This window comes from Marmota marmota, unplaced genomic scaffold (assembly GCF_001458135.2).
Source record: "Marmota marmota marmota unplaced genomic scaffold, marMar, whole genome shotgun sequence".
NCBI classification, from domain to species: domain Eukaryota; kingdom Metazoa; phylum Chordata; class Mammalia; order Rodentia; family Sciuridae; genus Marmota; species Marmota marmota.
In genome coordinates this window covers 24,148,197-24,170,909 of record NW_026000093.1, presented here as the reverse complement: position 1 = coordinate 24,170,909, position 22,713 = coordinate 24,148,197, and the positions used below count along the sequence as shown (strand labels likewise).

The following is a 22,713-nucleotide window of genomic DNA, read 5'->3' as shown; positions in this document are numbered from 1 at the left end:
AATGTTTATAGCAGCACAATTCACAATAGCTAGAATGTGGAACCAACCTAGATGCCCTTCAATAGATGAATGGATTTAAAAATGTGGCATTTATACACAATGGAATATTACTCAGCACTAAAAGATTTAAAATCATGGCATTTGCAGGCAAATGGATGGCATTAGAGCAGATTATGCTAAGTGAAGTTAGCCAATCCCTAAAAAACCAATGCTGAATGTCTTCTCTGATATAAGGAGGGTGACTCAAAATGGGATAGGGAGGAAGAGAATGAGAAGAAGACTACCACTAAATAGGGAAGAGAGGTGGGAGGGAAAAAGAGGGAGAAGGGGAGTTGCACGGAAGATGGAAGGAGAACTTCATTGTTATACAGAATACATATATGATGTTGTAATGAGAAAAAGAAAAAAAAGTGTGTCACATTAGATTGGATAGAGAGAAAGGATGGGAGAGGAGGGGAGGAGTAAGGAGGATAGGAAGGGCAACAGAATAGAATTGACAATATGATTGATGTATGTATTATATGTCAAAATGCATTCTACTATCATGTAAGACTAAAAAATAAATAAATAAAATTTTAAAAAAAATAGAAGGCTAAGAATTTAGTTTCTGATTAAATGCACAGTTCCTAGCCATGAACAAGCCATGAAGCACAGCCAGAACTGGAGGAAAAACCACACTCTGCCATTCTCGTCAGACAGAGGAAACTGTTGAAGGGGGGTAGAGGCAGGGAATAAGAATGGAAAGAAAGAAATATTTTGAATGTTAAACAAAAGATATAGTTTTCAGTTTTGATTTGGTGGTGCAGGGGACTGAACCCAGAAGCACTTTACCACTGACCTACATTCCCAGCTCTTTTCATTTTTTATTTGAGACAGAGTCTCCCTGTGTTGCTAACCTGGGATCCTCCTGTCTCAGCTGCCCAAGTACTGAGATTACAGGTGTATGCCACGCACCCAGCCAAAAATCTTCTTTAAGTAACAGTCAAATGTACAATTAAAATAGTTATTGTTCTCAGAATTGGCTACAGATAATACTTAAAGGCAGATAAATAGATTATGCCTGCATGCATACATCTGTTCTCATAAATATTTCTACTTCTGGGAGTATCTTTATTAAGAGTATAACACAGTGAGATGCTTCTTAAGCTCAGTGAAGGCATTGTATCTTCTTAATCTTTTTTTAAATATTTTTTAGTTATGCATGGGCACAATATCTTTATTTTGTTTATTTATTTTTATGTGGTGCTGAGGATCAAACCCAGGGTTTCACACGTGCGATGCAGGCGCTCTACCGCTGAGCCACAACCCCAGTCCTCTTCTTATATCTTTCATTCAAGGACAATTCAATTTAAAAATCTAATAGTCAATAAATATTTATTGAAAGTCTACTATATGCCAGGAACTAGGGAGATAATGGCTACTATAACAACATCCTTTCCCTCAAAGAGCTAAAGACAATTGGGGTATAGACAAATAAAGAAACTCTTCCAAGTACAATATGCAATGAAAAAAATACAGTAAAGATAAAGGTGGCAAAGCATTTTTGGAAAGAGATATGGTTCTGGAGCAAGGCTGTCTGGATTTGGTTGTCTTTTTTCATACATAGTAACTTTATTTGTAATAGCCAAAATCATAATTAACTCAACAATGCATTTATCCACTCATCAATAAGTGAGTGGATAAATGAATTTAGGTACATCCACACAATGCAATAGAAGGAAGCATATACAATAGCATCAATGAATCTCAGAGTTATTATGCTCAGGGAAAAAAGTCAGACAAAGAAGAACACATGCTGTATGAATTTGTGTATATGAACTATAGAAAATGAAATCTACTGTACAGTAATTGAAAGTGGGGGCTAGTGATGTAGCTCAGTAGTGAAGCACATGTCTATCATACACTAAACCCAGGGTTCAAGCTCCAGGACCATAAAAAACAAAAACCCAAATGGGGGCAGGGGGTTATTACACCAGAACATTACACCAGAACATTAATCTATCTAGACATCCCATGATCTCTAATTCCTGAAAAGTACATGCTCCCCTTTCTCTATTTTTGCATATCAAATCTCTGCCCACCCTTCATATACAATTAAAATAGTTATATTTTATCATTGAGAGTCCTCTTCTGAATTCTCATGATATGCCAAATGTACTTGCTTTATTAGCTTGAGTATTGATCAGATATGTACGTCTGTGTGATTGTCACATACATAAGTAGTGCCTCTCTTTTCCTCCACCCTGCTCTATGAGGAGGACACGACTGACTGATTCATCTTCGCTTTCTCCATTGTGCCTTGTAGATGGTGTACCATAAATACTTATTCACATGTGAAAAGACAGAAATCATAGATGTGTCTTCTGAAATTAGTCATTATTGCATAGATTTCATTTCTCAGCTTCCAAGAAGAAAATAACACTAGAGCTATTTCTAGAAATGACTTCAGAAGTGAACTTTAAGACCTCATATCCAAAGAACAGAGCTCAAGGTCAGGATTTTGACCTGACATGACCACTCTGTGTAGGCTGGCTGAAAGGACTACCCCTGGAGTCTTCTCAGTGCCTATCAGGTTCCATCTGCTCCTTGTAGTTACACTTATCTATCCTTATTTGAGTTATTACTATGGATTTGGCTTCTATTAAGTTCATTTAAATTTTTTTATAGACTCTTGCCTAGTTTTCTGCCTAATCAAGCTGTCGACCTTCCTAAGAGAGACCCATGTCTGTTCTCATAGCAAGTGGTGCCGGGGACACAGAAGTAATTGCATAAATATTGGTTGAACTGCACAAGATTGAAATGAGTTTGAAAAGTACTTTTAGAAATCTCAAGAAAAAAGTATATGTTCCTTATTGTTCTTCACTTCCAAAACCTTCAAAGTTTTGAAAATAGTATTTTGGTTCAATGAACAGAATAAGGGAGTAGAAATTTTACTGCCAGGTATATCCACTGAAACTTTGCCATATAGACAAGGTTTGCTAAGGAAAACAAGAAGGGAAAATAGAATAAGCTGGATTTATTGTGTTTTGCATAATATCAGAAGAGAAAGGCATTGAATTGGGGCACAATCTGATTCAGTGAAAGAGCATAGGTTTGCACAAGAGTTAAATATCACAGTCTCTCTCTGCTTTCTGATCATCATGTGAGCTGCTTCCCTCTGCCACACTCTTCTGCCATGAGTTCTGCCTCACCTCAAGTCCTGAGAAATAGACTTCTATGGACTAAGACCTCTGAAACCATGAGCCCTCAAATAAACTGTTCCTCCTCTATAATTGTGCTGGTTGGGTCTTTTAGTCATAGTGGTAAATAGCTGACTAAAACCAAAATTTTTACCAGGAATGGGGCCATTGCTGTGATTAATCAGACCATGTGGTTCAGAAGCTTTTGGAGCATTTTGGAATAGGTGGGAGGGATTCTGAGATGCTTAGCAGCATGAGCTGGTTTAGGTTGTTTAATGTAGGTTGTTTTAAGAGGAGCTTAATGGCCGATTCTGGTGGGAGCTAAGACTAGAATGCCAATAGGATCATGCACAGTGAAAATAGGGCTCAAGATTGTTCAGAAAAGGAGGTATCTATTGGAATTTGGAAGCAGAGGCCATTCATGTTATGTGCTGAGAAGCTGTCTGCATTTTGCCCATGTCCTGAGACTTTCTGTGAGGCTGGTTTTAAAAGCAATGGACTTCTTAATCTGAAAGAAGAAATGTCTAGGCAGCTTAGCACTCAGGAAGTGGTTTGGGTATTTCTGGCAACTTTAAGCCAAGTTTATTATGATACTTGGAAGCAGAAAGCAGAGCAGAAAGATTTGAAAACTTGGACTTGAAAGGCAGTAGTAAAACTGAACCTAAGGACTTTGCAGTTGTTAAAGACATTATTGCCACTAAAGAAATCCTGAAGACTTTGCCAGAGACAATAAGAAAGAAGGCTTGAGGGCATCTTAGGTGCAGGAAAGACCACACCCATCTCAGGTTCAAGGGAGTAAAAGTGAAAATTCTCTTGAGAAGAGACAAATATGGGATCCTTCTTGCACAAGGGGGCCTAAGGAGTGTCTTGAATGTGCTCAGCCACCCACACACTCAGAGACTGCTGCAGGTAGGGTCCCTGGAGGCTGGGCTACTGCTCAAATGGTGGCAGACCTTGGCATCAACCACGTGGTGCTGGTTCTGCAGGAATGCAGGATGCTATAGTTAGCGGGTCATGGAGGCTTCCACCAAGATTTCAAAGGAAGGCCTTGGAAGCCAGGCAAAGTGCACAGGATCGCATTCCCTGTGAGCACTCCCTGAGAAGCACTCCCTGAAAAGTATAGAGATTTGAGGAGAAAGCCAAAGCTGCAGTGGAGACCCCCAAGATTAAAAAATGCCAGTAACGTGGGACATCGACCTAGGAAAGCTGCAGGAATTGAACAGAGACAAGCCAACAGAAAGGCCCCTTGAGATGCAACCAACAAGACCACAGGAGTAGAGCTACATAAGCCCTTTGAAGAGGACATCATGCCATGTGCTCCGGATGCCAAACACAGAACTACTTATAGCTGGATTTTGGTCTTGCTTTAGTCCCATCCATTCTTTCTATGCACCTATTTTTGTGAATGGAAATGTTTACTCTGTACCTTTATATATAGGATACTTGTAAATTGCTTTTAGTTTTATAGGAGCTTGCAATGCAAGATTGCCTTGAACCTCAGAGAAGACTTTGGACTTGAACTTTGAGCAATCTCAGAACTATTAAAAGACTTTGGAGACTCTTGGGAATGGATTAAATGTATTTTGCATTGTCAGATGAGTGTGAGCTTTTGGGGGCCAGGGGCAGAATGTCATGGTTTAGATGTGAGGTGCCCCCAAAAAGTTCACATGTGAGACAATGCAAGAAGGTTTAGAAAAGAAATAATTGGGTTACGAGAGCCTTAACCCAATCAGTGAATTAATCCCCTTATAGGGATTAATTGAGTGGTAACTGAAGGCAGGTGGGGTGTGGCTAGAGGAGATAGGGCTCTGGGGGAATGGCTTTAGGGTATATATTTGTATCTGGCAATTGAAGACCTTGTTGCCTCCAAGAGAACCTGAGACTCCCACATACCTATAGAGTAGAGGTTGTCATCAAGCCCTTGCAGAGAAAGAGCCACCACCATGCTCTGCCAAGAGCAGGCATAGCACAAAAGATCACAACCCAGCTGGCCAGAAGAGCAGCTTCTGAAATGTGTGTCAACTTGTGGGGGAGGGTGACAAGCCAAGTCAGGGCCGGGGCCAGTGGGCCAACATCTTTGAAACAGGGGCACCAGAAACTTGGGCAAAAGTATGGAAGTGAGCAGCTGATAAGGCCACAGTTACTGCCACCACATCCTGGTATCTATCCTCAGGCAGACATAGGCAGTAGAAACTGAGAAAGTGAGGATTGGGGGGCAGGTGGCCAACACAGGATGGATTTTATTAGAAAAAAAGAAAACACCCAAATATGTGCCTGCCCTGTTGACCTGAAATATCCTGTGCCGGAGCACGGGTGAGGTTCCTGAGAACAGTTGGTGAGCAGAGACAGGATGGGATGGGCACTGCTTCTCAGGTGACATTAGGGCTCTGAGGAGGACACTAACAGAGCTACATCTCCTGGACTGTTGTCAAATAGTAAAGAACAGACTTTGTTGCACATTTCATTCTTAGGAAACGGGATTACCCTGCAGAGGTTCTTGATTTGCAGAAAACACTGTGTGTCAATGCAATGACAAAGTACAGGCAGAAACGTCACCTCTGAGACTTGGGGGGGGGGGTCCAGTGGTTGGGCTTTTCAAGGGGCCACTCTGGAACCTGGAACCCTTGGGCTGACTGGACCATGTCTGGATTGGTTACTGTATGGTAGATGGACTGGCAATAGTTTTTTGTTTGTTTGTTTGTTTTTTAATGTGTCTTTCGTAATAAAAAGATACCAAGGACACCCACAGAACCCAGGCAGGCCCAGGACAGTCCCGCTGACACCCGCAGAGCCTCGCACTGGGTCTGGAGACAACCAACAGCCACAGTGCTACATGCCACAAGCTGCATCTCTGAGCATATCACCCAAAGCCACCGGCCAGCCTCCCTCACCTGACCAGACACTCCATTGCAGAAAGCAGCTGCCTCCATCTTGGGACACCTTCATTGCCACCTTTAGTTGGGGCAACTCCAGCTTGGAACACCAGCTGGGCAGATACCAATAGTCCTCGATTCCCCCCTCCCTCTGGCAGCTGCTAAACCAGCACAGTGACTGCCCAATACAAAACAGCTTTCCAAGAGAGATGTGCAGCCCCCAGAGTGCAACCCACAAGACCTCTAGAGAGAAAGGTCCCCAGTTAGGAAGTAAAGAGGGAGAGGGTGAGTGAGATACAGTTTAGAGAATAAATTAGAAACCAAGAACTGTGAGGGCTACAGGCAATCTAAGGAGATAAGAGCAGGCACCCACATCACACAAGGGGGCCCCAGAGGACATCCTTGGGGTGCAGTCTCCCATTGGGGACTGACTGATGCCATACCCCACTTCCAGGTGTCCTGCACCCAAGACCAACCCTCCCTCCCTGGTATCCTTCACCATCCTGAGGGTGGAGATACCAGCAAACAACAGACAACCCCACCTATTAGATGAGAAGGGAAGCAGGAAAGATACTGATCTCCAACCAAAACAATCCTTGCTTCTTTCAGTTTCTTCAAGATTTTTTTTTTCTTTTTTCTCCCTCTCTATTCTCCCACCCTCACATTCCCAACATTTGTGAAACCAAATACTTTGCAAGAATTAGGATACTGAGGACAGGATGTCTGCATAGTATATTACAGTTGTGTTGAATATTCTTCTATTTTTATATTTTTCTTAATGTTTATGTATGTTTGTTTTATGTACTCTATTGTCATCCCACTTACTTGTCTCCCCAAAATCACATTCTCTCTCTTCTCCTGTTACTAACCATCTTGTTTAGATTCCTCTTTCACACTTCCTAAGAACTAATAACTATATCCTCACCTCCTACCCCTTCAACATCTTATCCTACACCTCACCCCCTGTTCTTTGTCCACCATCAGAAATTGTAAACCCTTTTGCAAACCTATTGTTTATACTGTAGATAATAATTGAACTCACCATTTCTATATATTGTGACAAAACTGTAAACAGCTTAATAGCAACTCTATGGTTTAAGGTTGTATATTGTTCATATTGGGATCTGTTAACATTGTTCTTCCCCTTAAGGAGAAGTATTGGAACCCTGCAGGGGCACTATAAACCTATAGGGTAAAAATAGCAATGTCACAGATCCGCAGAGCTAGAAGGGAAGACACACAAGCAACATTTTTAAAAAGGGAAAAAAAGTGCCCAAAACAAATCAAGATACTATGTTATCAGAATCCACAGCCAGCACAACAGAAGAAGTGACAGAGAAGGAGTTCACAATGTACTTAATTAAAATGTTCTGTGAATTAAAGGATGATATAAGAGAACAAATATAGGCAGCAAAAGATAATTTCAATAAACAGATACATAAGCAAATACAAGAAGCAAAAAATTACTTCAATAGGGAGATAGAGGTTCAGAAAAAAAAAAACAGAAATCCTTGAAATGAAAGAATCAATGAACCAATTAAAAGCTCAACAGAAAGCATCACCAACAGATTAGACCAGTTGGAAGACAGGACCTCAGACAGACAATGAAGACAAAATATATAATCTTGAAAAGTATGTAGATCACACAGTGAAGATGGTAAGAATCCATGAGCAGAACATTTAAGAAATATGGGATAACATAAAAAGACCAAATTTAAGAGTTATTGGGATAGAGGAAGGCATAGAGTCCCAAACCAAAGGAATGAACAATTTACTCAATGAAATACTATAAGAAAATTGTCCAAACACAAAGAATGAATTGGAAACCAAATATAAGAGGCTTACAGGATACCAAATGTACAAAATCACAACAGACCCACACCAAGGCACATTATAATGAAAATGCCTAACACACAGAATAAGGAGAGAATCTTAAAAGTCATGAGAGAAAGGAATCAGATTACATATAGGGGGAAACCAATTGGGATATCTGCAGATTTCTCAACCCAGACCCTGAAAGAGAAGATCCTGGAACAATATATACTAAACTCTGAAAGAAAATGGATGTCAACCAATAATCTTATATCCAGCATAATTAAGCTTTACATTTGATGATGAAATAAAAACCTTCCATGATAAACAAAAGTTAAAAGAATTTACAGCTAGAAAGCCTGCACTACAGAACATCCTCAGCAAAATATTCCATGAGGAGGAAATGAAAAACAACAATGAAAATCAGCAGAGGGAGGTATTACACTAAAGGAAAAACTAATCAAAGGAGAAACCAAGTCAAGTTAAATACCAAAAATGTCTGGGAATACAAATCATGCCTCACTAATAACCCTGAATGTTAATAGCCTAAACTCACCAATCAAAAGCCATAGACTTGCAGATTGGATTGAAAAAAAATCAATCAATATGCTGCCTCCAAGAGGTTTATCTCAGAGGAAAAGACATCCTCAGACTGAAGGTGAAAGGTTGGGAAAAAAAACATACCACTCACATGGACTGCAGAAACAAGCAGGGATCTCCATTCTCACATCAAATAAAGTAGACTTCAAACTAAAGTTAATCAAAAGAGATTAAGGACATTTCATACTGCTCAAGAAAACCATACATCAAAAAGGCATAACAATTATAAATATATATGTCCCAAACAACGGAGCATCTAAATTCATCAAACTCAAGTTCAAGAGTCAAATAGACAGACCACAGCACAATAATTCTGGGTGACTTTACCACACCTCTTTCAGCACTGGAGAGATCTTCCAAATAAAAGTTGAACAAAGAAAACTATAGAACTCAATAATATAATCAATAACAGGCTTAACTGACATATATAGAATATTTCATCCTTCAACAAGCAAATATACTTTCTTCTCAGCAACACATGGGTCCTTCTCTAAAATAGACCATATACTATGCCACAAGGCAACTCTTAGCAAATACAAAAAAGTAGAGATGCCACCCTGCATTCTATCAAATCATAATGGAATGAAATTAGAAATCAATGATAAAATAAAAAATAAAAACTACTCCAACACCTGGAGATTAAATAATATGTGATTGAATGAACAATAGATTGCAAAAGACATAAAAGAAGAGATTAAAAAATTCTTAGAGGTAAATGAGAACACTATGCAATATATCAAAATCTCTGGGACACTATGAAGGCAGTACTAAAAGGAAAGTTCATTGCATAGAGTTCATTTCTTAAAAGAAGAAAAAGTCAACAAATAAATGACTTAACATTGCATCTCAAAGCCTACAAAAAAGAAGAACAAATCAACACCAAAAGCAGTAGAAGACAGGAAATAATTAAAATTAGAGCTGAAATCAATGAAATTTAAACAAAAGAAATAATTTTAAAAATTGACAGAACAGGGGCTGGGGATGTGGCTCAAGCGGTAGCGCGCTCGCCTGGCATGCGTGCGACCCGGGTTCGATCCTCAGCACCACATACAAACAATGATGTTGTGTCCACCAAGAACTAAAAAATAAATATTAAAAAATTCTCTCTCTCTCTCTCTCTCTCTCTCTCTCTCTTTAAAAAAAAAATTGACAGAACAAAAAGTTGGTTCTTTGAAAAAATAAATAAAATTAATAAACCCTTAGACATGCTAACAAAGAGAAGGAGAGAGAAAACTCAAATTACTAACATCTGTGATGAAAAAAAAATTATATCACAACAGACACTACAGAAATACAGAAGATAATCAGAAATTATTTTGAACATTTGAACTCCAATAAAATTCTTATAAAGAATTATGTTCCATTCCGTAAGCAAGATGAGCTGAATGCTTACCTCCCTTCAGAGCTCTGCAAAAAGAATATTCATCATTGGCTCCTCGGCAAATAACTTCTTTGCGCTTTGGCAAATTCATGGAGTTGACAGATATATAGAGATTGAAATATAATTGTTTTAAATCTCTCCCTTAAAAAGAAAAAATTCCATTAGCCCCTTAAATAAGAAATTCTCCTATACAGAACAGCATTTTTTTTTTCATACTTAGCATGTGCCCTGGGCTTTTCCTACATTATTTCATTTCATCATCACAACTATCCATGAGGTGGGTGTTATTATTGCCCTCAGGTTCTGCAAACAGAAGTTCCAAGAGGGCAACTTTGTGGTCAAGTAGTATGTTCCATGGTAAGGGCTATGTATGTCTTGTCTAAAAGTAGAGAAACCTTCATAACTTGATACTGGAAACTATCAAAGACATAAAATTTTCAGTTCTAGTCTCTTCTGCTAGAAAATTCAAAGGAAAGGAAGTGAAGACAATTAACTCATGCCAACTTTTTAGTATTTTTGATGAAACATTTCTTGCAGAATAAATTTGAATTTTTTAATTAAAAATTAAATATATGGCCTTTAAACCTTCTTCATGATCTCTCTATTACCAGTTAATGTGGAAAATTCCAGTAAATGATACATTTGCCTGAACTCTTACAAAGTATTCAACCAGTCCAAATGGAAAAGATGTACAATCTTTTATCTAAGGAAAACAATTATTGTAACTACTACCTCACTGAAAATGTTTTTCTAATAAGGTCATGAATCACTGTAGAACATATAAAGAACTAGAGGGCTGTAGTTGTATCTCAGTGGTAGAGTGCTTGCCTCACATGCATGAGGCACTGGGTTTGATCCTCAGTACCACATAAAAATAAATAAATAAAATAAAGATATTGTGTCCATCTACAACTAAAAACATATTTTTTTAAAAAAAGAACTCAACATGACACCAAAAAAAAACCAAATAATTCAATAAATGGGCAATTGATGGACACTTTTCTAAAGAAGTACAAATGGTCAACAATAATAAGATGTTCAACATCTCTAGTTCTCAGGGAAATGCAAATCAAAACTATACTGAGATTTCATCTCACTCCAGTTAGACCAGAAATCATCAAGAATACAAATAACAACAAATATCAGAAGGAGGGTAGTTGGCAGGTAGCCTAGAGCTCAGTGTAGCACTCACCCATAGACCAAGCTCTTACAGGATGCTCCTGGAACAATGAAGTACCACAAAGTCCCTCAAACCAGGCAAGTCCTGTCCGTCATGGGTCTCTTGTGGTAAGCAGCCTTTGCTCCAGGGCTCCTCACTGACCTGGCTAAGAGGATCTCAAGGATGCATTTTTGTTGTGATGATCATCTTATCTAATTCTTTCCTTCTCTTTCACTTTTCATTTTTGTTGTTTATACTTTGGTGTGTGTGTGTGTGTATGTTGGTTTTTGGTTTTTTGAGACAGGGTCCCACTATATTGCCCAGGCTAGTTTCAAATTTTGGGGGCTCAAGAGATCCTCCTGCCTCACCCTCTTGAGTAGCTGGGACCACAGACACACACCGCAAGCCTAGCCTCTTTCACTTCTCAAAGGTATCAGAACTGAACTCCAATCTGAATCATCTTCATGACTTCTGTGGCCTCCTCTCCCCTTTATTGTTCACAGGCATTTCCCACAATAAAGCTCTAGAACGAGAGCCTTACTGCTATCATTTCACTTATCATGTTATGTTATCTGCATAGCCATATGTCCTATTGCACTGAGATTCTTGAAGATCAAAAGAATGCCCTATCAATAAATTTACAGTCTACATAATACTTGAAATATACCAAGTATTTACAAAGTATCTTTTCTGATCCTGTTGTGTATGTGTGTGTGATGCTAGGGATCAAACCCATGGACTCATGTATGACAGGCAAATGCTCTACCACTGACCTAAACCACCCAGCCCTAAGTATTTTTTAGTGAAAAAGTGAATGCAAAGACAAGAATATCAAAATACAAATGAAACAATTAGTTGCAGGGAAATTAAACACTGAGAACTGAAATACTCAGAAATTAAAACACAATTATTGCCAGGTATGGTGGTGCAGGTCTGTAATCCCAGCAATTCAGGAGGCTGAGGCAGGAGGAACACAAGTTCAAGGCCAGCCTCAGCAATATAGTGAGGCTCTAAGCAACTTAGCAAGACTAACCAAGAAGAATGTTTCAAATTTTTTAAAAAAAGGGCTGGGACATGGATCAGTGTTTGAGCTCCCTGGGTTCAATCTCTGGTACTCAAACAAAAAACCACAACTGTCTATCATTCTGAGTTCTATTTCCATTTTTATCCCTATGTCCTTAGGTAATCCTCTACCCATGAGTGCGAACTGGCCCAGTGACTTGCTTCTAACCAACAAAATACAGCAAAGATGACAAGTATCATTCTACAAATACACTACGTTAGACTGTCACTTCCTCTTTGTTATCTGACTGTCCCTCTGGCTGGCTTTGAGGAAGCAAGAATTTAATTTGAAAAAACCCATGTGGCAAGGAACTGAGGGATAGCCAACAGCCAATATTCAGAAACTATACTGTCAACAAACACATGAGCTTAGAAGTGGTTCTTCCCTGGGTAGCCCACAGAAGAGACCACAGCCCTGGTCAATGCCAAGACTGTAGCCTTGTTGGAGACTCTGAAGTTAGCACAGGTAAGCCATATCCAGACTACTGACCTACTATGAGATTATAAGATAATAGATGCGTACTGTTTTAAGCTACTAAGATTGTGATAATTTGCTATATAACAATATATAATTAGTACAAGTATATTTGGAACCCAGGGCTGCTTTAATTAAAAAAAATAATGAAAAATAAATGCAAAGACAAGACTATTATATACAAATAGAATGATTAGATTCAGGAAAATTAAAACACAATTGTCTATCATTCATTTCTTGGATGCTAGAGGACTAAAATTAGGAGGAGGGGAGGGTGTTTATCAAGTTTCTTTGGGACCCTGTCCCAAAATAAAAAATGAAAAGGACTGCCCTTTTTATTTTTTATTTTGAGACAAGTTCTCAATAAGTTGCTTAGAGTCTCACTAAGTTGCTGAGGCTGGCCCCAAACTTGTAGTCCCTCCTGCCTCAGCCTCCTGAGTTGCTGCGATTACATGCATGAGCCACTGAGCCCAGCTATCAATGATATATCTTAAATAATTAGCTGATCTACAGAAACAAAAAAAATTGTACTTACTTGGAATGTAGAAAATATGCAAAAATCCTTCAGTGCCTTTCAATGATATACAGGGTTCAGGTCTAACTAAAATAGGAAATTTAATGTCATCTAAACAGAAAAAAGGATAATGTCAATAAGTTATTATATATCACTTCTAGTAAAAACATATATTCTATCATTCCCCCCAAAGATACCTTTTGTAGTAAAATTATACAAGGACATCAGCAACATGATAGAGTAGAAAGCCCCTTGATTTACCACCACAAACACAACAATTCATAGACAAACTCCATCTGTTAAAAATCATACACTAGGGTTGGAGTTGTGGCTCAGTGATGAAGCACATGCCTAGCATGTGTGAGGCACTGGGTTCGATTCTCAGCACCACATACAAATAAATAAGATAAAGGTACATTGACAACTAAAATAATAATAATAATACTAAAGAAAAAAGGTAAATGACCAATACTCTTAGTATGTTGTACTTCCAACATATTTACATACTGGTATTCAATAAATTATTTTAAAAAATCACAAACTAATTAAAATTCTCCTGCACCCAGGAGAACACAAAACCAGACTCACCAAAAACATCCAGGAGATTTAGGATAGCCTCTCTCAGAGTTCCTTACCCCAGTATAGCCCTATACAATATAGAAAAGACTTCCTAGCCCCTGGTCCCAATCAGGGGAGAGAAGAAATTGATTTGCATGTCCAGCACCCCAATTCTTCCAGGAAGTTCCCCAGAGGACTGGATTATTGGAGCTCATATCGATCAGTCTGCCACAGTCTAGCTGCTTAGGAGAAAATTAAGGCCCTGGCTTGGGATGGCAGATACTATTGATCCTCCCCTCTGCTCAGCACGTTATGAGCTGATGGAAAATCCCAGTTCTCAGCTTGTGCCTGGGGAGGGAAAGAGTTTGACCCTGACATCCAGCACCACAACTTCTCTGGGGATCCCCTAAAACTAGTATCTGTCTCACTAGTCCTAGAGATCAGACAGTAGCGCAGTCTAGCTATCTGGGAGAGAAGGCAATAGTTGCTTGGGCTCATAGATGCTATTCCCCTGAGGAATTATTGTCTAAAAACTTCTCAAATCTGGGAAAGGAAAATCCAGGGAGTCTAAAAGACCCCAAACTAAATGAACTAAAAAAATTTCACACCAAGACACAGAATAATCATATTGTCACAAGTTAAAGAGAAAATTTTGAAAACACCAAGAGAAAAGATGATGGTTGATGATCTATGATGGTGGTAGCGGGGGCATGGGGAGAATGGTGGAACTTTGGACAGGGCAAGGGGAGGGTGGGAAGGGGTTATGCGGGTAGGAAAGATGGTGGAATGAGATGGACATCCTTACCCTAGGTACACGTATGATTGCACAAATGGTGTATCTCTACACCTTGTACAACCAGAGAATTGAAATGTTGCTCTCTATTTGTGTATGATGAATTGAAATACATTCTGCTGTCATGAACAACTAAGTAGAACAAATAAAAATAATAATAAAAAAGGAAAGAAAACAGGATGGTTATGTACATGGGAAAAGAAGAAGGAGGAGGAGAAGAGGGAGGAGGAGGCAGAAGAAGAAGATCCTTTAAACTGAATTTAATTCAACTGACTCAGCCAATCTGTAGAAAGCAAATAAAAATGGGGGTGGGGAGTACTGGGCACTGAACTCAGGGGCTCTCTACCATTGAGCTACACCCCCAGCCCTTTTTATTCTGAGACAGGGTCTCAATAAATTGGAGCCTAACCTCAAACTTGTGATCCTCCTGCCTCAGTCTCCCAACTTGCTGGGATGACAAGTGCGCACCAACACACCCAGTTTAAGACAAAGAGGATCTTTAACAGACTTCAAATGTTAATGAAATAGAAGGAAGGTGAGGAAGTTCTGGTTAAAATAATAGACTGTACAATTAAAAGGCTGGTAAAGAGTCTGACATGCATGGAGTAGAGGACCCACCAGCTGCCAAGACACACATGCTTCACTGGAAGGATTGTATGTTACAGCCCCTGCATTCATATGTTGAAGTCCTAACTCCCAATGTCACGGAAAGAGACAGAGATAGACTAGAGATAGAGATAAAGACTTTAAAGAGATGAATGAGTTAAAATAAGGACATGAGGGTGGCCCCAATCCAATCGGACTGGTGTCTTTATAAGAGGAAATTTGGACACACAAAGAGACACCAGGATGTGCTCACAAACAGCAAAGGCCAGATGAGGACATAGAGCAAAAGCAGCCATCTACAGGTGTCTTAGTCTGTTTTGTACTACTATAACAGAATATCAAAGACAGGGTAATTTATAAAGAACAAAAATACATTTCTCACGGTTTTGGAGCCTGGGAAGCCCAACATCAAGGTGCTGGCCTTTGGTAAGGGCCTTCTTTCTATATCATCTCATGGCAAAAGGTCAAGAGAGGGAGAGAGAGTATACTCTTCTATTTATTTTATTATTTCATTTTATTTCTTTGCTTTTTTTTCTTTTTCTCCCACCCCCATACTAGGGATTGAAACCAGGGTGCTATACCACTGAGCCACATCCCCAGCCCTTTTTATTTTTTTTTTTTATTTTGAGACAGGATCTCCCTAATTTGCTGAGGCTGGCCTGCAACTTGTGATCCTCCTGCTTCGGCTTTCTGAGTTGCTGGGATTATGGGTGTGCACCACCATACATGACTCTGTCTTACTCTTACATGGGTCGATTATTATCCTAATTCCCCAGAAGGGACTATATATTAGCATTAGTGTTTCTTCAGAACAGTGAAGACATACTCCCCCAAATTAAAATACAATAGAAAATATTGTGTTTAAACAGGCTTCTTTATTACAGAACTTCTCTGAACTCAAAATACATTTGTCAGTCTCACTAAGATGATTAAGCCACAGATCCTTTTTTCCCCAAATAATTTCTAAGAACTTATGTTTTGGGAAACATTACTTTCAACCATCCTGACATCACTAGTGAGTAGAAGAGGGCAGTCAACCCACAGTGAGCAGCTCAGTGGAAAGTACCAAACCAAAACAGCTGTCAGGCCCTTCAGATTCTAGCCACTTGCCAATGAGAAAATGTGGGAGGGGAAAGGATGAGACACCAGCTAATAGCAACAGATATAACTAACTTTAAAAAGTCAATATTATTGTTTCTAATGTGACCCTGTTTTCAAATCTTTACCTCAAAGCAATCCTTAGAAAGTAGGCTCTAAAATCACTTTCATTTTTATAACTATAAAAGCTAGGGCACAGAGAGGCTAACTATTTTGCTCAAGATCACACACCTAGAAACCAACAGACCAGGAAGATGATTTCCAAGAGCCCTCTAAAATCACAGCCTCGAGCAGAAATAACCTCCAGTAAGCAGCTAGGAATGTTATACCTTTCAGGAAGAAGAACCAGTTATTCTTGGGGTTGAGGAAAAAAAAAAAAAAAACGGAAACAGTCCTCCTGAAACTGGGAAGAAACCGAAACCTGGGCTCAAGGTAGAGACAGCTGACCACAGAGACCAACAGAATCACTTGGGGGACAAGCACAAGAACTCAGAGATTTCTCAAGCTCTGTGAGGGGTCAAGAAGATGCATACAGAGAAGTAAGCAGCAGTTGCTTTCCCCCTGGGTAGCAGCAGCAGCAGCTCATGTGTCAAGACAGCAGCAAATTTCTTGTGAAAACTTCCCTCAAAGAGTTGAGTCCACAAATACAAGTTGTTGCTGTTTTACTTACCACAGTAGGTGTAAGCAATGGTTGCATCAGAGGAGCTGCAGGTCCAGTGCTGCTCCTCAGGTTCAGTAAGTATGGAAGAAAACATAGTAGAAAAGAGCATAAATGATAACATAATGTGATAGCTCCAAAACTTTAAAAATGCAAAAAAAAATCGGTAACAAATCATCAGACTCTTCCTTCCAGTAAATAGGAAAAATTTAACTTAGTCATCAGTCACATGATTTCTGAGTTCCTATCCAACTGTTTCCTCTTTCTATGTGCATGTGTGACTGTGTGTGTGTGTGTGTGTGTGTGTGTGTGTGAGAGAGAGAGGAGGGGGAGAGAGAGAGAGAGAGAGAGAGAATATCAGGGTCTCACTANAGCACTTCCTGCAAGGGGAGAGAGGGAAATGACTTTAATGCACTCTTTTTGAACACTTGATGCAAATTTAAAGCAACCAGAGCTTTAAAAACAACATACTTAAGACACTTGCCAGGCAATAGCAAAGAAACCACCTGTTGAGCTCTTTTTAAACTTCAACAGATGCACTTTTTCCATCTGCATTGTTGTTCTATGGCACAACCTCCACCCTCCCCCACCTCCCCACCCTCACCCTGGGCATTGAACTCAGAGGCACTTCATCTCTGAGCCACATCCCCAACCCTATTTTGTATTTTATTTAGAGACAGGGTCTCACTGAGTTGCTTGTCGCCTCGCTTTTGTTGAGGCAGGCTTTGAACTGGAAATCTTCCTACCTCAGCCCTGCCCCCACCAACCCCTGAGATTACAGGCGGGCGCCACTACGCCCTGCCCCCACAACCTCTTCGTTCAACAATTTTTGATGGCTCATGGACATATAGATCCTAACTGAAAATTTTCATGCAAACTATTTCTGCTCAGTAGCAGGTTCAATCACATGTACAGAACCCGCTAGATGACACCCTACAGGGGACACCAGCTGTAGTTCTGAGCTCTATGTGTGGCCTCACCAATCTTGAGCATGCGCACTCACCTACAACAAATTAGAGCTACCGGGAATTGGTTCGGTTCGATTCGGTATGGTATTGGGAATCCAAGCCAGGACTCTGAGCATGCTAGATAAGTTGCTTTACCCCTGACTTCCACCCAGCCTTCAAGAGAATATTTTGAATTCCAGTAATAAAACGTCAGTAGTTTTTGTGTGTCATATGTTTTATTTCAAAACTCACTCTGTTTTAGAAAAGCAGCTATTCTGCTGGGTACTCCTGTAATCCTAGTGACTCAGGAGGCTGAGGCAGGAGGATCGCAGGTTCAAAGCCAGCCTCAGCAAATTAGGGAGATCCTGTCTCAAAATAAAATAAATAAATAAATAAAAAGGGCTGGGGATGTGGCTCAGTGATTAAATGTCCCTGGATACAATCTCTGGTATCCAAAAAAAAAAAAAGGAGGGGGAAGGGGAAAGAAGCTACTCCTTTTTAATTTTTTTTTTTTTTTAGTTGTAGATGGTCACTATTTATTTATTTACTTATAAATAAATGGTGGTGCTGAGGATTGAATCCAATGCCTCCCACGTGCAAGGCAGGTGCTCTACTATTGAGCTACAGTCCCAGACCCGGCTATTCCTTTTAAATGCTTTGCTGAAGAAATACTTTATAGGGAGTAGTTCAGGGTTAGTAGCCTAACCCTACACAGAGTTGTGGCTTAGAGATCTGCACACATCAGAGGAAAATAATGATATGTTGATAAAAACTTTTGCTATAGAACAGTGATATTTTTCCATTTATAAAAATGCAAAAATCCAGCTGGGTGTGATGCTACACACCTGTAATCCCAGCTATTCAGGAGACCGAGACAGGAGGATTGCAAGTTCAAGGCCTGCCTGGTCAACTTGTCCTTACCCTGCCCCAAAATTAAATAAATAAATAAAAGAGCCAGGGATGTAGCTCAGGCATTGAGCATACCTGGGTTCAATCCCTAGTACCGCAAAAATAAATAAATAAATAAATAAATAAATAAAATAAAAAAGGAAAACCTTCTGGGAGGAAGGGGAGATGGGACATGGGAAGTTGTCCAATGGGCATAGGGTTTCAGGTTTGCAAAATGAAAAAGTTCTAGAAATTTTTTTGCATAACAATGTGAATATAATTAACACTGTTGAACTGCACATTTAAAATTTATTAAGAAGGTAAAGTTTAGGGGCTGGGTTGTGGCTCAGTGGTAGAGCACTTGCCTGGCATGTGTGAGGCCCTGGGTTAAATCTTCATATAAATAAATAAATAATAAATAAATAAATAAAAGATCCATTTACAACTAAAAAAAAAAAGCATAAAAAAAAAAAGGGCTGGGGTTGTGGCTCAGCGGTAGAGCACTCATCTAGCAGGTTCGAGGCCCTGGGTTTGATCCTCAGCACCACATAAAAATAAACAAACAAAATAAAGGTGTTGTGTACAACTAAAAAATAAATATTAAAAAAAAAGAAGGTAAAGTTTATGGGCTGGGATGTAGTTTAGTGGTAGAGTACTTATGTGTGAGGCCCTGAGTTTTGCCTCCAGTGTTGTAAAAAGTTGACAAATTTTATGTTTTATTTTTATCACAATTTTAAAATAAACTTAAAAGATGGAGAGAGGGGAGAGTCCATGAATAACCCCTAGAGAGATTTCCTTTTTTTTGGTACTAGGGCTCAAACCCAGGAGTGCTCTACCTCTGAGCTATACCCCCCACTCTTTTTATTTTTTATTTTACCACAATCTTGCTAAATTGCTGAGACTGGCCTTGAACTTGCAATCCTGCCCCAGCCTCCTATGACGCTGGGATTACAAGTGTGCATCCTCAAGCCCAGCACCCCCTAGAGATCTTAAAATATTTCCTCCTAAAAGGATCCACAGTTCCTTGGAAAATTTGTCATTCCAGGTCTGGGGCAGAAAATGTACAAAATGAGCCAGGAACATTTTATCTTATTAGTAACCAATTTAAAGATACTCTCCTAACCAAAGATGAGTGTTATTAGTTTCCTACTGCAGCAATAATGAATTTAGTGGCTTAAAATGATACAAATATATTCTCTTACAGTCTGGAAATCAGAAGTCCAAAATCAGTTTCACTGGACTAAAGTCCAAGTATTGATACTGAGCCAAGGCTCGCTATCAGAGGCACATGTAAGTCAATACTATGGCATCAGTTTTGCAAAAAGAAAACAGTTTATCGTAGGTCCTACAAGGTGACAAGAGTCATGCTCATATCTGTTTCCCTTATTGGCCCACAGAGAAGGAATTCTAAAGGTTGGGGCCTAGTTAGTTTTAACCCTGAGTCCTGGTGGAGTCCTGGTGAAATAGTCCGCCTATATCTAGGTCCAGGAACTTGTGGATACTTTGTAACTGGAAATTTCTTATCTCTCCTTTATTTTGGTTGATCCTGCAACTGCTGATGGCCCTGGCATGGGTCCTCTAGCTCCTGTGCTTGTTCTTCAGTTTCCGCTCACTGGAGACTTGATTCTGCCAGACTCTCAAGGTCATTTTAGATCAGGTCCTAGAGTTCAGCCCCTGGGTCCTGGAATGGTAAAGTTGCCATGTTACGGCCCTGTTTCAGTGTCAGCCGAGCTGGTTCCTTCTGGACACTCTAGGGGGAGGATCTTTTTCTTTGCCTTTCTCAGCCTACAGTGCTGCAGTCCTTGTATCCCCCTCCATCTTCAAAATTCATTCATCCTATTTGTGCTTCCATCAGGCCATTGGCTTCTCCTCTGATCCCCTGCCTCCCTCTTATAAGGACTTTGGATTCCAATGGACCCAGCAGGATGATCCAGTATAACTCAACTCAAAATCCTTAATGTCATCATATCCATAAAATTATTTATTTTATAAAATTATTTTTGTCATATAAAGTAACATTCACATTTTATGGTGATAAGGGCATGAACATCTTATGACATCATTAAATAATCAACCTGTATGACTATAAATACACATACACACACACACATATATATACACTACATATACCATATAGTATATATGCCATAAAGTATACCTGTATGACTACATAAACACTAATGTTTATATAGATAATATAAGTTAGATAATATAATATCTGCAATAAATTGAAATGCAATCAAATACATTTAAGTCCACAAGTTCATAGCATAATTGTTTTCTAATTATTATCAGATACTGCTAGGAAAACAATTCTATTTTTTTAATATTTATCTTTTAGTTTTTTAGGTGGACACAATATGTTTATGTTTATTTTTATTTTTATGTGGTGTTGAGGATCGAACCCACTAGTGCCCTGTGCATGCCAGGCGAGTGCCTACCGCTTGAGCCACATCCCCAGCCCAATTCTATTTTTGAAACTAGTTAATAAAGGGAGAGAATCAAGCACTTAGCCTGACTATTCTATACAAAATGAACTACTGAGTAACCAAATAAAGAAGAGCAAGTTTTTCTTAGTTTCTTGTACTCTTTTCTCTACTTTTGGGGGTATTTCTACTAGTACATGAAAAAAGGAATGCTAGAATATAATCATTTTGGACTAGGGTTGTGCCTCAGTGGTAAAGTGCTCACCTAGCATATGTGAGGCCCTGGGTTCAATCCTTAGAATCGCAATAAATAAATAAATAAATAATAGCAGATGATATATATATATATATATATATATATACATTCATTCATTGGCAACACCTTACTGAATTAGTGCTTTTAGGCATTGAGCATCGGTGGTTGCTAACAACACAAAGAGCAAGCTAAAAAAAAGTTAATAGGGGATGGGACTCAGTGATAGAGCACTTGCCTCACACATGTGAGGCAATGGGTTCAATTCTCAGCATCACATATAAATAAATGAATAAAATAAAGGTTCATCAACAACTAAAAAAAAAAAAAAAACATTAATGGAAAAACATTGTGGTAGCCAGCCTGCCAGATGGCTCTCAATGAGCCTCACCTCCTGGTAAGCACATCAAATACTGAATAAAGTTGACTGTAACCAATAAAGTATCACGCAATGGAAATGTCCTGCAAGACCTTGTAGTTTCCACCTTGTGCTCTTGGTTCACTTGCTCTGGAGGAAGCAAGAAGCCCTAAAGAAAGATCCATGTGGTGAGAAACTGAAGTATCTTGCCAAAAAGCTAGCACCAGTCAGTCATGTGAGTAAGCCAGTCCTTTCTGCTGCAGGCCAGCCCTGAGATGACAGCAGCACCTGCTAATGTTGATGGCAATCTCATGAGAGAACAACTCCGCTAAGCCACTCCCCAATTCCAGACACAGACACAGGGGCAATCTTTTGCACAAAAATAAATAACTCATACAATCATCTCTGAAATCATCCAAGCTAATCAAATCTCTCTGGTGACGCTTTAAGATCCAACTATCAATTTATGGAAAAAACAAAGACAGGGAATCATACTAAAACATGCCTCCAAGGATATAATCAGAAAATCTAAACTATAAGAAGATCTAAAGGACAAATAACTTAGTTTCTTCAAGAGATAATTCACAAAAGGGAAAAAAGGAGCAAAAGAAATGAAGGGACCCATAAGAGTCTTAAAAGGCATTTCAGAAGGGCACAGTGGTGACACTTGTAATCCCAGTGACTTGGGAGGCTGAGGCAGAAGGATTATAAATTAGAGGCCAGCCTGAGCCATTTAGTGAGACCCTCAGCAAATTAGCAACACTCTGTCTCAAAATCAAAGATAACAAGGACTGGGGATGTGACTCAGTAATAAAATGTCCCAATACCAACAATTGGTATGAATAAAGTGTGAAACTTATTTAGATCTCAATCCAAGTAAAATGAAACAATTAGAATTTTAAATAGATTGAATATTTGACATTAGGGTTGTTTTTGTTTTGTAGCTATGATAATGGCATTATGGTTATAATTTTTTAAGAAGTCCTTATCTTGTAGTTACAAAATTGAAGATTTAACAGAAGAAATGTGAGACTTGGGGTATGGTTCAGTGGTACATATGTATATATACTGTC

The 22,713-nt window shown here is 39.2% G+C and overlaps 1 protein-coding gene across 3 annotated transcripts in view; it reads right to left on the bottom strand.

The window, feature by feature from the left end:
• Positions 1-17,092, bottom strand: part of Ly96 (lymphocyte antigen 96) — a 23,020-nt gene extending 5,928 nt beyond the window's left edge. Inside the window, exons 1-3 of one of the 3 annotated variants that reach the window (XM_048783071.1) lie at positions 16,781-17,092; positions 13,077-13,142; positions 9,858-9,986 (exon numbers count right to left, since the gene is read on the bottom strand). In XM_048783071.1, coding sequence (XP_048639028.1) covers positions 9,858-9,986; positions 13,077-13,142; positions 16,781-16,946 — 361 coding nt within the window. In that variant the 5' untranslated portion in view covers positions 16,947-17,092. Of the gene's footprint in view, positions 1-9,857; positions 9,987-13,076; positions 13,167-16,780 lie in introns of all 3 variants that reach the window. The other 2 variants (XM_015485877.2, XM_048783070.1) reach the window with 2 other exon arrangements.
• Between the last annotated feature and the right edge of the window lie 5,621 nt (positions 17,093-22,713).